Raw genomic sequence first — 17,599 nt, forward strand, 5'->3', positions numbered from 1 at the left:
GTAAATGCCATGTAAATAGTTGCCAGCATGCAGCAAATTCAAGTTTTGCTTTTTGGAACTTCCTGGAATTTTTTTTTCCAAATATTTTTCTATCCAAGGTTGGGGGAACTCTCGGGTGTGGAACCCACAGATGCGAGGGCCGACCGTAACGTATACACTACATAACAGAATGAGTGCCCAGTGGGAACCAGAATGATGGTCATTTCACAGAGGAATGAAGTGATAGTCCCAACCTTGTACAGCCGCCAGGGTTGGAACCCTCATCTCCCAGCCATTCCGGCCCTCCCCACCCCGCCCCTCAGCCTGAGAGCCTTGGCTGTTTCCACCTGCCACCTAGTCACGTGGAGGCTATGAAAGATCCAGCTTTCCTCTTTCGAGCAGTTTTGCTTTGCTTTAAAGGTTAATGTGGTAAAATTTACGTTACATGTATTTCACTACAATTGAAAAACTAAAATGGTTTGTCACAGGGAGGGCAGGCCAGAATTCCACTTGGCACACTGGTCAAGTTCCAGCTGTCTGCTGCTTGCCTGCTGACTGCAATTAGGAGGCTATGATGGCCTCAGGCAGGCCTGTTCTTTTTTTCTCCTCATTGCTTGTTGGGGCTGGGGAAGCCAGGCCAGAGCTGCAGGATCATGACAATGGTTATAAACACGGGCACTGAGCTCCAGGAAGCCAGTCCGCCTGCACAACTGTGACCTTCGTCCAGGTAGCTCAAACAGAAGGCACTGGCAGCCTGTCTCCCTGGCTCTGCTCAGCTCTAAGCTGGGTGACTATTTAGAACAGAAGGGCAGTGACCCAAAGAAATGACAAGACAGGGGAGCAGGAGACAGAGAGCTGTTTACTTGGGTTGGGCTCCTGGCAGGGCCTCTGCCGAGTGACTCAAAAGCCAGTTTACCCCTGCCTTGGCAACAGTGGGTCTCTGGGGGCAGAGTGTAGTGACATGGCTTAAAGGGGTAGGATACCATCAGATGAGGGGCAATTGAACACTTTGCTTTTGGGGGACCCCCACCTGAAGGTGAGGACTCCGACAGTCTTTCCACCATTTCTGACCCAGGAGTTGGATGCGTGGTCAGGTATCATGGTCAGCGTCACATGCAGTTCACTAACAAGCAAGGGCTCCCAGGGCCCAAAGCGGCAGCAGTGGGCGGGCCCATTCTTTTCAGCCCCAGGTTTGGGTTGAATCTAGAATTTCTAACTAGTCCTCTTCTGCCCTGGGGCGTGGCTTCTGGCCTGAAGGGTGTGGGAGGCAACCAAGACAGCACTTGCCTGGGTTTGTCAGTCTCCGGTCTCTAGAACCACCTCTTCCTCTGGGACACCAGCTCTACCTTCCACTCCCTCCCGCCACTGCAGGCGAAATAGGAGGAAGGAGCTGTTTGTCAGATCACGGCAGCTAAACAAACATGCATGGGACCTGGACTTCTGCTTACTTCACTCAGTCCCTTCCCTTCTGTCTGGTTTGCTCAGCCACAACCCCTCTCACCAGATCAGCAAATATCCCAGCAGTCTGGGGAGTCCCCCGCCCCCTGCTTGGCCTCTGCTGGAAACATGGCAGGGACCTGTCACTTGTCTTTCCCTCTGAGCCAAAGGCTGTTGCCCAGGGTGAGTGGTGAGCTGTGCTGGGTAGGAAGGATAGAGAGCTGAAGATAACGGCCTACCAGTTCTGAGGATTTTACTATGGGCGTACCTCACATGCACGTCTACTTCATACATGTTATCTCACTGAATACTCTCACACAACCCTTGAAATGGAAACATTACAGCCAAGGAAAATGAGGCTCTAAGAGGTTTCCTGGGACTTCCCTGGTGGTCCAGTGGTTAAGACTCCGTGCTCCCAATGCAAGGGGCCTGGGTTTGATCCCTGGTCAGTGAACTAAGATCCCATGTGCTGCACAGTGCCGCCAGGAAAAAAAAAAAAAATTCCCGACCAGCCCAAGGCCCCAGGACTCCAAACAGCCTGAATGGCTCTGAAACCTTGCTGTGCCTCACACGGCACCGCCCTTCCCTCCACGGAGCCTGTCGGTGACCCGGGGCTGCCCAGTGGTGGGAGGAAGTGGGCTAGGTTTTTCGACAGCTTGCAGGACAGGAGGCTATGAAGTACAGAAAAAGTTTATTGGAAATCCCTTGAATACATTTTAAAGTATAGCTCAATATTTCCAAATAAAGTAGGCTGGAGGAGCGGGAGGGGCTCTCCCACCTGGAGACACGACTGGTCCCAGCCCTGTCCCGGGGGTGCTGTGTGGGTCCGTCGAGGGCTCATACCTTTCATTGTACAGGGCTGAGGGACAAGGGCCGGCCTTGACAGTTGCTCTGCTCCTCCCAGGCTCAGCTCAAAGTCAGGGCTCAGCCTCCCTGGCCTCTCACTGATGGGGTCCTGAAGAGAGGCTGCTGCCTGCAGAGGCCAACAATTAGGAGTCAAAGAGGCAAATGGCTAACAGGCCTTTCCATGCTTGGCCTTGGAAGAGGGCAGCGGCTGACATATTGGGATGAGGTGGGGGAGTGGGGGGCAATCAGTAACTTACCAGGGCCTTCGCCCGCCTCAGTGCTGGGGCCTGGGGGGTAAGCCTGGATTGGTTTAGCAGGCCACAGGTGTGCTCTGGCCCAGAGACAGGATGGCCAGCTGGATGCCACTACTGGAAACACTTTTTTATTTATTTATTTATTTATTTATTTATTTATTTTTGGCTGTGTTGGGTCTTCGTTGTTGTGCGCGGGCCTTCTCTAGTTGCAGCGAGCGGGGGCTACTCTTCATTGTGGTGCACGGGCTTCTCATTGTGGTGGCTTCTCTTGTTGCAGAGCACGGACCCTAGGTGCACGGGCTTCAGTAGTTGTGGCTCGCGGGCCCTTGAGCACAGACTCAGTAGTTGTGGCGCACAGGCTTAGCTGCTCTGCAGCATGTGGGATCTTCCCGGACCAGGGCTCGAACCCGTGTCCCCTGCATTGGCAGGCGGATTCTTAACCACTGCGCCACCAGGGAAGCCCTGGAAACACTGGAGAATGTGTGCACAGGGGCAGGGCTCAGCCCAACTGAGGCAGCATCAGAGCTGACCCCAGCCCTGAGATCAGCCTTGTAGGTGAAAACAATGCCACGTGCACTTGCTAACAAGCAATTGAGGGTCACCTGCTCTGCTGCAGAACAGCTGCTGCCAATGAATACCCGAGGTGGGCCAGAGAAGCGGGGCTGGGCCTATCAGTTAGGCGGGGAGGAACAGATGGTCAGTGGGTGAGGCTGGGCCCTTGAGTTAACTCAAGTAACAACACCTGAATGCCCAGCTTTGGTTTCTCAACAAGGAACCGATCCAACTAATAAACCTCAGGGCAGTGTACAGACCCTGGGGTTAAAGAAACGTGGTGGCTAGGCCTAGCAGGAAAAGGCCCATTACCCAGCCCTGAGAATCAGGAACAAATGCCCCAGGAGGAGGGGCCTCTCTGGCCTTCCCCGGGGCCACAGCGCCCCTCGGGCACTACACGTGCCACAACTCTGGGGAGTCATCACATTTCGCACCCAAGACTTCCTGGGCTGCCAGAACAGAGTCAGTCTCTCTGGGGAAGCTGGGAGATTCAAAGTTCTCACCAGCAATATGTACATGTCCAAGGCAGAGTGTGATGTCAGTTCAAATGCAGCAGTTCTGGGAGGTTCTGCTGCCCTCAGCCAGCCCTATTCTTGGATCCCACCATATACACATGGGAAGGGAAATCCTCAGGGCAGCAACCTAAATCCAAGGAACCTCTACAGGAGGAGGCGCTGCCCCAGGAAGAGGCCCTCCAACCTTCCCCAAGTGAAAACGTCTAACCTCAAACATGTTTCCTCTACAAAATATCTGATTTCTCTGAAAGTAATAAATATTTACTGGGTTCTATAACCAAGGAGCAATGACAGGGGAAGGGAGAGGAAAGAGAAGAACCTTTGCTGTGACTCCAATGACAGAATCCTAGAGAGGGAGGCTTCTGTTTCCATGTAGCTGAGCACAGGCAGCCGCCAGGGCTGCTCGGATGGGCTGGCACAGCCTTCAAGGGTGGGAATGGCTGACTTTAGGGTTCTCATCACCTTGGGCAGGAAGCCTGCCATACTGCCAAAAATACAGGCACGGGGCAGAGAGAGGGAGAGAGAGAGGGGAAGAAGATACCAGAACTAACAGAGAAAGACCCTGAAGGAGAGCTTCCTTCCTTCCTCCTCCTAGCACTGTCTCCTTCCTCTTCCTGCCTCCACACCAGTCTCTGGGCCACCAGCTGGAATGTCGAATGGTGGATGGCAACGGCAGGCACACGAGGGGCCAGCTGCTGGGCAAACCCAGGGCAGGGGGCCGGTAGGAGGAGCGGGATGACAGCCTTTGTGAAGCAGCTGCTGAGGGCGGTATAAGCAGAGGGCCCTGCAGAGGGAGGTCAGAGGGTGAGTCCTCTCAAATGCTATCACTGGCCTTCACTGCTGCCGTGAGTCTCCAGGAGTGCAAGAGCAGGGACTTCCGGGTCCCCATGGGGGAACCAGCCTCCCCTCCACCTGGCTTGAAGCGGGACAAGGGATGGGAGCAGCTGACGAGTGGGAGGCTCTCTGTCTCCTGGGACCACAAAAAGGGGATGCTGCTGGTACTCGAGGACACCAACTTTTACTGCAGGGTTTCTACAAAGGCATCAAATTCTCGGACATTCTTCTCGTGCACAGCCAGCTTCTCTGGTAGTGAGTCCTGTACCGGGAGGGGAGAGAAAAGCTGCTTATTCAGGTAGGGCCTTGAAGCCAGCTGTCACCCTGGGCTGAAGGGAGCACGGCAAAGAGTCCGGCTCAGCAGTGCTGGGTTGGAGAGCAAAGTGCGGAGCAACTGAGCAGGCACTGGCCAGTGGGCCTTTGCCCAGCAGGGGTTAGTGGGGGCTGGGGAGGTGGACAGAACAGCCTAGGGAATCTAAGCCGGCCACACACATAATGAGATGGAAAAGGACCATGCCAACAACGGGATGACACAGAGAAATTCAACGTGAAGTATCTTTGGCACAGATGAGACTGACATTAGAATAACACAGTAGGTTTAGAGCCCTACAAATTCAGAACGTGTACAAATGATTTTTCACGGCCTGCGCTGGGCAGGCATCAGAATCCCCTGGGGGCACATGAACAAGGCAGTCCCAGCCATACTCCCAAGAGATTCTGACCCGGCAGGTCTACAGTGAGGCCTAGGAATCTGCATCTTTACATCAGCTGAGAAGGGGATGGGTTAGATGGGGTTGAGAGAGAACAATGAAAACAAAAAAACAGAACCATGAGGAGTTAAGTTTAACTGCCCTCAGGTATCAACCATTAATTAAAATTTGGTCCTGATCAGGTGGTCTGTCTCCACTGCTGAATTTGCATTTGAAGAGTTCAGCCATCACAGAAGACTTCCTGACAGGCACGAGATACTTGGTGCCACAGGACTTACAAGGCAGCCCAGACAGGCCAGGTGCCCGGGCGGGTTTGGGAGGCTGGGGCAACCAGCCAGCACTGGCTGCAGCCTCACGTTGAGCCTTTGGACTCCGGTTCCTTCCAGGCAAACTTCAAATGAGAGGCCAGGGAGCCAATGGTTAAAAGCCTAAAATCAGAAGCCAGACTCTTAGGGGTCAAAGCTTGTTTTGCCAGCTCAGTGTAACCACCAGCAAGTTATCTGCTCCCAGTGTCGTTTTTCTCATCTGTATACTGGGATGATAAGAAAACCTACCTCTTAGGGTCATTGAAGATTCATGTAAAGCACTTAAAAAATGCTTGGCACCTAGAAAGCTTCAATAAATGTTAATAATAATGACATTATTGCTGTATTATTATTACTGAGCATGCTTTCCTGATTAAAGCAAATCAAGGGCAGCTAAACCTAGATTCCTATTCCTAGAGCCATTCCTCTGATTTCGACACATGAGGTGATATACCCACCTCAAGCAGAGGGACCCTGACATCTTGTGGCATGGGGCACCCTGAGTTTGCGGCTGTGCAGGGCACTCCTCTGCCCTTCAGAGACAGGAAATAGGAAACACCCTAAGCGGAGATGTGGTCATTACAGTCAGTATCAGGACATCTGGCTGAACACGAGAACCAGGGAATGAGCTCTCCGAGGAAAGGGCAAGAACACCAATGCTGGGGACCTTCTGTTTCTTCTGCCCTGTACCATTGTCATCTGCCTGGCAACCTTAACAGCAGAAGGCAAGAGCTGTTGGAGCAGCCTGGCTTAGTGGCGTCAGCAAGCAGAAGACATCAGGCACCAACAACGGGCGTGTGTGAGAAATGCCGTGACAAGAGTGCCGAGAAAAGGAGGAAATGAGCGCAAGCAAATCTGAGATAATGACCGCCAGGCACAATGCAAATCTCAAGTGTGATTCCAGGAAGGTAATGGTCTAAAAGTCTCCGTCCTGTTACAGGGAAGATGGGAGGTGTGGGCGTGGAGGAGTAACAGGAAGAAATTTCCAGGCCTGTGGAGCAGGAATGACCATCGAAGGAGGAAAGGAGGCCAGAGGATGAGGTGGGGTGGGGGAAGGGGTTTCCATACCAAGTCCTCAGCCATGGACTGTGCCCCGATATCTATGGAGAGGCTGCTCAGCTGAGGCGGGTTCTGAAATTCACGATAGAAGGTCCCCAAGTCCATCGGAAGAATGTCGTCTTTAGAAAAAGCTGGTTTCTTAAAAAACAAGACAGACTCAAGTTTAGCTTGCCTTGGACCACAGAGGAAAATCAGAGGGGGTAAGCTATCAACAACCCTCTTTCCTTCCAGTAATTAGCAAAGAAAAGGCTCCTCCAGGCTTATCTTAGAGAAATCTTTACACCTTTCTCTTCTGGGCAGCTGAATTAAGCCTGGTGATGACATCCCTCTCCCCTGGTTAGGTTTTTGTCCCCTTCCTTCACACTCCTCTCCTTGGAAAAGGGCTATCCAGGGACTTCCCTGGTAGTCCAGTGGTTAAGAATCTGCCTTCCAATGCAGGGGATGCGGGTTTGATCTCCGGTCGGGGAACTAAGATCCCACATGCCACGGGGCAGCTAAGCCCACGCCACAACTAGAGAGAAGCCCGCGTGCTGCAACGAAACATCCCGCGTGCCACAACTAAGACCCGATGCGGCCAAAAATTAAAACATTTAAAAAAAGGGCTGGGGGCTATCCATTCATGAATAGGACCTATGCAGTTACCACTGGAAAATCCCATTTCAAGTTGAATTTCAATCAAAGACATGGCACAAAATGCCTTACTGCGATGGGCCTTCAAATGCCTCCCCAAGCAGGGTGTAAGGGCAGGTTCCCCACATAAGATGCACAGCCAGCACCCATTCCCTCTGCCTATACCGACCCATCTGATCCCTGAAGTCCTATTCAAGTGCAACGGATGCTTCCAGGTTTATTGCCCCCGAAGCAGCAAAGGTCAAGGAAGATGACGGCAACTTACGAAGTCGATCATGACAAAGTCGTCCTGGGTATTGCCACTGCTGCCCCCACTGGAGCCATCAGAGTGCAGGCTGCCCTGAAGAGGAGATGTAGTCTCTGGGGAATCTGGAGGATTCACCTGTTTCAGAATAAGGCAGAGGTAGGGGCTGGTTCTGGGCACTGGCTGTAAACCAAAAGCCAAGGAGCACGGCTAATGGTCTGTGGAGGAATAGTGAATGACTCGCCCAGGAAGGACGACGACTACGGCACCATCTCACTGCAAACTTCAGTCAATGGTGGACTCACCATGGGATCCACATCTTCCAGTTCCAAATTCTTGGCAGCAAACATGGCAAAGGGTATGTCCAAACTGGTCAGGGTCACCTGAAGAGACATGGGAGAAAGTATTAGTGTCCCCCTTCCCCCAGTTTGCCTGCTTCCTCAGAGCCCACCAGAAGCCTGGGGGTCCAGCACGTTTGCACACCTCAGTTGACGATGCCATCCCTCAGGTTCCTGTCTTGTCGGAGACCTCTCCAACCTCCCGTGCCTCCCACTGCGTGCCCACAGCATCAACAGGGGTGAGGGCTCCCCAGGACCCTGGGAGTTCAGCTTTGGAAGCTGGACCCACAGTAATTCAGTGACAACTGCTTTTCACTGGCAGAGCTGAAGAGGAACTTCCTATTTCAAGTTAGGCTGAGGCAATGACACTTCAGTGTAACGTGTCTGTACCTAATGGCGTGGTCTCCTCTCCTATGTGATCACAGAACAATAGTTAACTTTTCTGGAGGGATGTCACAGGTTATTAACTCTCTTCACAAAAAATTCACACACACACACAATTTCGCATGCGATTTCAGTGGTTCCACAGATCCCAGGTAAGACCTCACTCTAAGGGCTCACACATTCTCAGAGTTGCAGGGACAGAAAAATCACCTGGTTGATGGGTTTGTTGACAAAAGCCCCCACTTTCCGGACAAAGATGGTCTCCAAGACATCATGGGGGGAGGCCCGTCCCTCACTGCTGTTTGACACAGTTTCAGTATCCTCACTGGAGGAGAAAGGTAATGTTGGTTCTCATTCTCAAACCATAGCAGAGCCTACTTGGTTCCCCATAAATCCACCAACTTGTGAGGCTGCAGCCTAGGGCAGGAGTTGCCCCCCACCAGCTCACACATGTGGGAAATGGCAATATGAGGTCTGGCAGCTGCCACTGTCACCCTCCCTTTTGAATTAAGAGCAGAGGACTGCATTTCCTGGAAAAGCTAAAAATTATGCATATGTTAATTGAAACTTGGTGTTACAACTGTGTAGAGCTTACATAAAATTTAATCTGTAATACCAATGCTAAGCATCAATCACCGTGCATCTAGCAATCATACATATAGGCAAGCGGCTCTCATAGCAGCTAATTTTAATATTAATCTAATTACAAAGCCAGCCTCAAGATTTCAGATTTTTCCTGTCCTGTTTTGTTTTGCTATCTAAAGCTCCACACCATGTTTCCTCCCTTCTCTCTGCCCCCAGGCATCCCTCTGTTCAGCAGATGTTCCAGTGACACGTTCAATTTGGCTGCTCCCACTCCCTCCCTCTAGACCGAGGCTGAGTCCTGGAAGATGGGGGACTCTGGGCAGCAGAAACAGGGGCCCATACTGTCGCTGCCAGACTAGTAGTCATAGCCCTTCAAGCAGCAGGGGATGGGAAAGCCTCAAAGCAGGGGCTCAAGATGGGGAACACTATGCAGTCCACGTGGCCTCTAGACTCCAGCCAGCAGGGAGGATCAGCATTTAAGAACCCCCTACACAGGGTCCTCTGTCTTAAGTTACTCCCAGTCATACCCCAGGAATCAAGGCTCAGAAAACGAGAGTGTAAAATGACCAAGAGGATTCTCCTTTGATTCTCTGACAGGAGGAGGGATAAGAGGATGGATGTTTGGGGAGCCAGGAATGAAAGTAATTACTTTTCCTTCCCAAACAATCTCCTCCTCCTCCATCTCCACTGTGGGAATGGAAAAAAAAAACCCAGGAATTTCTATTATCTGAAAGTTCGTTTAAGATGTGGTGGGGCAATCAACGTCATTATCTCTGAGGCCTTCCAGTTAAGGGAGGGAAGGGCAGGTAAAGACAGGCCCAGCTTCCCAATCCAAGGAGCTAGGCTTGTGTCTGGCCATTTTGTGAGCTAAGTGCTCTCTTAGGCAAATTGCTTAACCCTTCTGAGATCCTCTCGTCTTTTAAAAGGAGGTAACCGTGGTGATTTTTGCAGGGTGGGATTATGAGGACTTTTATCTCCACCTAATCAATGTCTTCAAATTTTGAATTTTACAGACTGTATCACTTCTGCAATCAGAAAAGATTTTTTTTCTTTTTTAATTTTAGTGAGGGAAAATAGTTGTTTCTAAAGGATCTCCATGAGGCATTAACATAGTAGAAAAAGAAGATCAATCCTAACTACCACCACAGACACACTGTGACTCCCGATGTCAGGGTTATGGTTAACGACGCCCTGTTCTGGTCTCAGAAAACACTGAGGATGCCAAGGGAATCAATCCTGGGGTAAGAGAGAAACATCTGAAAAACACCTTCACTGGATGAGGGTGAGAAGCACCAAGCCCGATGCTTGCTGTTAGCAGCAGTGCCCAGGGAGAGCTTCCTCACATATCAGCTGCAAAGTACGATTCTTATTGAGAATTTTAAGGATTCCACATTTTCCCCTCAAAGGCCAAGCCTGAGCCAATGCTGAAAGCTACTCTTTACTGATACCAAATAAGCACATGTATCAGGGAGGACAGGTCCCTGGCTGGTCCGAAGAGCAGCAGAGCCAAGATGTGAACTCACCTGCTGGAAGGTGTGGCAGCACAGTGGGCCCCATCAGAAGGGGTGTAGGTTGTCAGTCTCTCCTGGTCACCAGCCTGGGCACCGTGGGCAGGCTGGTTGGGAGCAAGGGGTACCCCACCTTCCTTCCCGGGAACCATTAGCTTTGGGGAAAAATGGAAAAATACAGCGAATCATGGCCGTGTCAGGTAGAAGGGGAAACTCACGGCCTAGCATGATGGTAGGCCTAGCATCTGCTTTCCAGCTTTTCCATCACCAATGCTGCCACCAAGTGGGCAGGAAAACTTGGAAATCTTTATCCTCTCTGGGGCTCAGTTAATGGAAGACATGCATGGAAATGACTACAGAGGGAAAGACAGGGAGAAAACACTTGGGAAACTCTTCTTTCCTTCTTTGAAGTCTAAAAGGTCCCCGCTCAGAATCATCTTAGTCCTCCAAAGCTACAGAAGAGCTTTGAACACTGGTGTCTCAAGAGGCCCTTCAAATGTGTCAGGACAGGGGAGGCAGCATAGGAACCCCTAGTGTCCTCCCCATCTTTAAAGATACCTGGTAAGGGTGTGTGGTGTTTAAGCCGGCAGCAAACACTGCTGGACAACCCAGGTCAGCTGATCCAACGCCCAGGGCAGCAGGCTGACAGGAAAGGCGAGAGCTTGAGAGCTAAGCAAGAGAAAAACAAAGAAGGGCAGAGGAAAGGAGGAGGAAAAAATAGGCAATCCTAGAGTATGACTAATGATCGAGATCGGCAGAGAGGTAAGGAATGGATCCCAGCCCACATCCTCATGGTGCGGGGGGCCTGATGTAAGGGTTAAAGACAGACCAGGCCATTACTCTGTAAATAAGAAAGCAGACTTGTTTGCAGTGGGATTGAGATTCCCAGCTCTGTGCCTTCCAAAAGCCTCAAATGAGTTCCCTGCGTCCCCTTTTCCCAGGGGCTCAGCTAACTGTTTCAGTTTCCACCCCAGTAGATCTGTAGAGCACAAGCCTGGGCAGAACTCGGAGCCAAAGTCATCGGTTTTTCCCAAGTCATTCTATTTTCTCCTTTGACCTTGAGGTCCCTTTGAAACAGAAGCAGTCTTCTCTAATCACACCCTCCATCACCACTGGGTTTGGGAGGGTTCCTATTTATACTGAAAAAGAAAGAAAACCATTCTTGGATGGTTTATTTGGAAAAAAAGATATAAGCAACTCCATGTATTTTTCACATCAATGGTAGGAGGAGGGGCAAATGACAAATCCTATTTTGGGCTGCTGTGCTATGGCTGTATACTGTTAAAAATCAATTACCATGCCTCAAAATAACCCATAGAAAACTTGGGGATATTTAAATAGCTATACCTTGTACTTTACAGTTTTTAAATAAAAAGATACCGTCTGATTATATATACCCCCTTCTTCCCAGTATGGACTCACTTGATGGGAAAAGGCCAGTCCTGCCATGGGGACCCTCAGAGTGTCCGTCACCACAGGAGTAGGGGTCTGAAAATGTGCCTTTGTGACAGTAAACACACACTGTGCACAGATACACACAGAGACAGGAGAAACAAGAGAAGAAAAAAGAAAAGGGACTTGAGAAAGAAGTGAAAAAACTCTGGAAAGGGCAGTTGCAATAGAGGCTGAAATGTACAATGAAGTCAGGAGGGAAGCAGGGAGAGAGCTGCATGACTGCCTTTGGAAAAGGACCGCTTGGAAGGATGTGAAGAAGAGATGTTTATCCCTGGTGCTCTCCCTGATGAGCAGGTGGAAAACAAAGCTGAGTTGAGCTGCTATGACTTGGCGAAATCTGAACCAAGCATTAGTCTGTCTTTAGTCAAAAGAGGGTGGAAGTTAGAGAACAGCTTCCAATAGGAAGGTCCTGAGAACAGACACAAGTTGTGCTAAGCAGGAATGAGGACACTGAGGTTAAGATGTTAGACTGAAAGCCTTTTTCTGGGGACTCAGGATCTGCGGGCTCAGGTTTAAACAGTTGACGTTTGTTGGCTGGAACTTTAAAATGCTCAGATACCCAGCTGCAAACTTTCCTACATAACCTCAGGGAAGATGAGTTGGGGTGTGCAGGTGTAGGCATCAGGGTGTGTGTGTGCACGCTCTTACAGTCCCTGACGGTGTAGGAGAACTTCATGGAGTAAAAGCTAGGGCATTTTCAAAACTCATGATTTCAAAGCTAATTATGGGTATGATGATTGTTTTGGGTCTTGCTGTTCCATCTTTAAGTCTCACCAATTAGCTAATTAATGCCTAGAAATGGAGGTAGGACCTTAAGTCACAGTAGCAGGTTCAGGGTCACAACTATTTCTTGACTCAACTCTGTGCCCAAATGACACAATGATCCTTATTTTGTTGGGCGGGGGGGAACCCAGCTCATTAACATGTATTCACTGGATTCTAGCAAAAGCTCAAATAGAAGTTGTTGAACAATTATGCAATTCCCTAGGTTAAACCAAGGAAGAAACTATTTCAATATTTACAGGAACAAGGAGACCAGATGGCATATGATTTTTCTCTCTCTGTTCTACCATCAAGGTTCTAAATGAGTATTTCTGCACCAAACTGTACCAGTCTTGATTACAGGTACTCAGGGAGAAGTGACAAGGCTCACCCATGGGGTGCTCAGTATTGATGAGATCTTGACGTGATCTACTTTTAAACTGTAAGAAGACACAACTGATACCATGAAAAATACAGACTCTCCTTACGCAGGTTAACAAACTTTTTTGCAAACATCAGGTACAGAAACTACTTAACTTCCCTTTACTTTTGGGGTCAGCTCGAATTTCCACTGTATCAGAGAAAAAGACAAACTGATTTGTTAAGGCCCAGACTCACCATGCCTCATATCTCCCAAGTTTATATACTGTTTATGAATTTATGACGTGTAAAACAAAACTGTTTAATGAACATTAAATGACATATTCACATTCTGATGATCTTAAAAAACAATCTACTCACTAATGTGCACTAGTAAGAAAGTCGGCTCTCCCCCCCTTTTTTGGTCAGGATTGTTCCATGTCAGCAAGCATACCAGAAGCTACCCCCTCCCAGAGCAATGGTGACATCCATGCCTACATATACTAATAGGTGGAGGGAAAAAACCATTTCCACACCCCCAAACCAAACTGTCTAGGTAACTTTACAACAAGAATCTCTTTAACTCTAAACTGGGACAACAGAAATAATAGTGATCCATGGATTTTGTAAAGTGCTTCACACACCAGTTAGCTTTTGTGCTTAACTTCTGCTTTTTTTTTTTTTAACTTCTGCTTTTAAAACAAATTAGAACTATAATTTTAATCCAATACCTAACAACCCAGGATATAATAAATTAAAATTTTTTCTTAATTAAGAAAACATAGAAAATAAAAATGTATGGATAGCTACTTAATTTGTTGGGTCCCCCAAGTCAGATGGTGAAAAGGGATAATCTGGGCTAATTTCAAGGAAAGTAGAACAGACTGATGTCTAGAACCATCTAATATGAAAGCAAAGAGAGGGAAATAATAGAGATGATGGGCAGGCAATGGATAGAAGATGAAGACTTGGGGTGGAAGGGAAGAAATGTGCCCCTGAAATTCTGAAATTCAGCCAGCTGGCAAAAATGATTCCTTATCTGAAGCAGTCTCAGTACCACATACATCATACAACACTTCTTTGTGAGAAGTTCTCACATTGTTTGGACACTGTGTTTATTGAAACTGGATTTGACACTGAAGATGGACTCGAGTGGAAAAGTTAATGGTTAAAAATGTTCAGAGAGGGAATGCAGATAGGCAGATATCTGTGTAACTATTAAGAAAAACTGCACAGCTGGTGTCTTACTGGCATTTTATGCTAAATTATCATTGGCTCCTTTTGTGCTCCTTCCATTATGAGGAACCATATTTACCACTTCAAAGAAGTAGCTACCAAATTAACAAGTGTAGGTTAGAGTACCTCTCTGGTACCAGAACACATTTCTGATTTTCTGTGACTGATTTTCTAGGGAATTTTCAGATGTCCCAGGAAGGTAAAGGTTACATGTAATCTTGCAGGTTAAGAATGATTACAGACTAGAAACACTGCAATATTACCAGCTGGATAAGAAGGCTCTCCTTCACCCCTCAAAATAACCTCCTTGAAATAATCACCATCACCACCAAGAGATTGTATCTAAATTTTGACACCATTTCAAAAGGCCCATATATGTACCAAATAACTACTGCCACCCCAGATCCTGTTTCCCCCTACCTGGGATGGAGGGGAGGTGGAAAAAGAGGTGGTACACACTTCTTGAGAATCTTCCACAGAAGGATATGTTACTCCAGTGTCCTCACCAGCGGTTCTATGGTGAGTGGAAAAGAAATCATGAACTGACTGACGGCAGTCAATTTCAGAAAGGATACAAAGAGAGGTTAGATACGGATGCAAGTTGTGACATGAACTGTTTCAGGCAGAGTTCCTAATGGCAAGAGAGGTATGTTGAATCCTTGATAATTTCAAACATTTCCAGAAAGCAGCATCTAGAGGTTGACAATGGCTTTTTTTTTAATCCAAACATTTTACCTGAAATATCATTTGAGAGGATTTTCTTAAGCCTGGCCAGTGTTGTGACCAAGAATTATCAGCAATAGAGAATGCAGTGAAACAAAAGTCTAGACTCCAAAGACAAAACCGATCCAACTTCATGAGTCCTTTACAGAAAGGCAGTATCTCTCCTGATACAAATCTATTCCAATCTCTAGAAAATTCTGTTATCTGGGATCTAGGTCTGGAGATATTTGATTCTGATGTATAAAACTGCATTGTGCCAGCCAATGGTGACCTGAAAACCATTTAATTTGCAAAGGACATTCTACAAATTACTGCCACTCTCACAGTCTCGAAGTAAAATCAAATCAAAAGTCAAATCACTACTATCCAGATCCAAACTATGCAAGAATTTCCTGAGACCTGGTCCACCCTGAGTCTTGGTATACCTTATAGGCAGCAGCAAGAATGAAAGCTGGCCACTCCGCTTCTCTCCACATGGCGTCTCCATCAGTGCCCCCTGCCTATCAGTGAGTGCTGATAAAGGTGCTCTATGGACCTGTGCAAGATGGATGCTTCTGCCTAGCTGCAGTTTGGGAAAGTGTTTTTCACATTCCTCACCTGTAATTGCAGGGATGCATGGGCGAGGAGCTGGGATAGGGACGGTCCACAAAGTGATCAATAATAATCCCCATGATAGGTGGGGTCCTCTCAAAGTGCCTGTAATGCAGTAAACAGATTGCCGTATTTGTTAGAATGCCTTGTCAAGTCCCCCTGAAGTCCTCAGAGAGCCCCTCGCCTCTTATCTATTGGCAGGAACCACAGAGCCTGAACTACTACATCCCTAAATATAAACCACAAATTTTACATTGGCTCTGGGACACTCAGATTCTCCAATCTGGAAGAAGAGTTCTCAATTCAGCAATGGAGAAGCTGAATTGTAGGCTCAGCCACAAGGTTTGGAGGAAAACAACTTTAATATCTTTAGAAGAGTTCTATTGGATTCCAAAGCTCTTTCCTCACCTGGTGGACATGAATGCCAAGTTAATTCTGTAAGCACAAGAAAGAGTGATGGTGCCCACAGGGGTACCCACTGTCCCAACACGAACTGTCTGGAAACCTAGGAAAAGAGATAAATAAGTAGGTTTTTCCAGAGAATACTTACAGTACCCACAGTCTGTCTTTCCCTGAACCACTTAGCCTGCTGTACAATCTCTGGCATTACCCACTTAGCACCCTGAGTGCAGCAGCCTCAATTTCATACATACGTGTATGTGTGTATATATATATATATATTTTCCAATTTATTCTATATTGACCTAATATTGCCAGGGGAAACAGCATTCTATTTCCAGATAAAACTACCTTCAAAGAGGTAAAATGATGATTAGTCCTAAAGCTTGAACAAGTCCTAACCAACCCTGTCCAGATGTGCTACTAAGACAGCAAAGGGGCACAGGGAGTTTCTCACATAAACACCTCAATTTATGAAGTAAATGCACTCCCACCCAAGTTGCCACCCCAGAACTAAATATAGAAAAGAGTCAGAGTGTTACAACAAAGTTTTCCTGGTGTTCTTGGTTTCATTTCCAATTTTCAAAATTGTTGATGCTCATCAGGGACATTTAACATGCTCATTGTAGAAAATTAGGAAAACAGACAGTCGTATAAAGCAGGGGTCCCCAACCCCTAGGAGACCGGGCCACAGAGCAGGAGGTGAGTGGCGGGCAAGCGACTGAAGCTTCATCTGCCACTCCCCATCACTAGTATCACACCCATTTCCGTGGAAAAATTGTCTTCCACAAAACCGGTCCCTGGTGCCAAAAGGTTGGGGACCGCTGGTATAAAGAGTAAGAAAGAATACTGAGTTACTGGAACTTTTGGGAAAATTATTCACTCATTCCCTGGTGGCTCTTTGGACCACCTACCTGTCTTTTCCTTACTTGTATCACTCATACTAAAATCACAAGCTATGTATTATTACAGGCAGCATCCAAGCATATCTCTGAAGTCAGGAGAGTTCTTAACAATACTACGAATGTTTTTCAACCTTGATACATACCTTCTCCTAAGCCATTCAGCTGAACTTCCCCAAAATATATTCTGTAGGGAAGCAAGAAAAAAAAATGTTACCTGATTCTTTATTCTAAGGGCCTACATACCAAACACCGAGAAACAAAATAAACAAAACCAACCCTTCTTTTCTTATCTGCATGAACATCTCTCCTAATGGTGCAATATTGCTACCACTTGATTAAGCTGTAGACATGGGCATGTAGATGGAGAGGACTGGTTAAGAAATTAGGAGAATAGGGACTGCCCTAGTGGCACAGTGGTTAAGAATCCACATGCCAATGCAGAGGACACGGCTCTGAGCCCTGGTTGGGAAGATCCCACATGCCGTGGAGCAACTAAGCCCGCGCACTGCAACGAAGAATAGCACGCTGCTCACCACAACGAGAGAAAGCTGGCGCACAGCAACGAAGACCCAACGCAGCCAAAAATAAATTAATTAGTTAATTAAAAGAAAAAAAAAGGATCAGTTAGTAAATATTTTATGCTTGTGGGCCACATAGTCTGTAGCAACTACTCAGCTTTGCTGTTATACTGCAAAAGTAACCATTGATAATAGGTAAACGAATGGAGTGGCTATGTTGTAAGACAATCTTATTTATAAAAACAAGGGACTTCCCTGGTGGTCCAGTGGTAAAGAATCTGCCTTCCAATGCAGGGGATGCAGGTTCAATACCTGGTTGGGGAACTAAGATCCCACATGCCGCGGGGCAACTAAGCCCGTGCGCCACAACTTCTAAGCTCACGTGCCTCAACTAGACAGCCTGTGTGCCCCAAACTACAGAGCCCACGCGCTCTGGAGCCTGTGCGCCACAACTAGAGAGAGGAAACCTG

The 17,599-nt window shown here is 47.8% G+C and overlaps 1 protein-coding gene across 12 annotated transcripts in view; it reads right to left on the minus strand.

The window, feature by feature from the left end:
- Window positions 1–2,273: 2,273 nt before the first annotated feature.
- The window catches only part of ATG13 (autophagy related 13), a 46,669-nt gene continuing 31,343 nt past the window's right edge, over window positions 2,274–17,599 (minus strand). For 6 of the 12 annotated variants that reach the window (XM_060303251.2, XM_060303249.2, XM_060303248.2 and 3 more), the window contains 12 exons: window positions 16,755–16,795; window positions 15,716–15,812; window positions 15,314–15,412; window positions 14,414–14,507; window positions 11,603–11,701; window positions 10,739–10,849; window positions 10,196–10,335; window positions 8,298–8,412; window positions 7,671–7,748; window positions 7,387–7,503; window positions 6,501–6,629; window positions 2,274–4,679 (listed from right to left, as the gene is read on the minus strand). In XM_060303251.2, coding sequence (XP_060159234.1) covers window positions 4,602–4,679; window positions 6,501–6,629; window positions 7,387–7,503; window positions 7,671–7,748; window positions 8,298–8,412; window positions 10,196–10,335; window positions 10,739–10,849; window positions 11,603–11,701; window positions 14,414–14,507; window positions 15,314–15,412; window positions 15,716–15,812; window positions 16,755–16,795 — 1,198 coding nt within the window. In that variant the 3' untranslated portion in view covers window positions 2,274–4,601. The remainder of the gene's footprint in view (window positions 4,680–6,500; window positions 6,630–7,386; window positions 7,504–7,670; window positions 7,749–8,297; window positions 8,413–10,195; window positions 10,336–10,738; window positions 10,850–11,602; window positions 11,702–14,413; window positions 14,508–15,313; window positions 15,413–15,715; window positions 15,813–16,754; window positions 16,796–17,599) is intronic. The other 6 variants (XM_060303253.2, XM_060303252.2, XM_030864536.3 and 3 more) reach the window with 6 other exon arrangements.

This window comes from Globicephala melas, chromosome 8 (genome assembly GCF_963455315.2).
Source record: "Globicephala melas chromosome 8, mGloMel1.2, whole genome shotgun sequence".
In the NCBI taxonomy this organism is placed as follows: Eukaryota; Metazoa; Chordata; class Mammalia; order Artiodactyla; family Delphinidae; genus Globicephala; species Globicephala melas.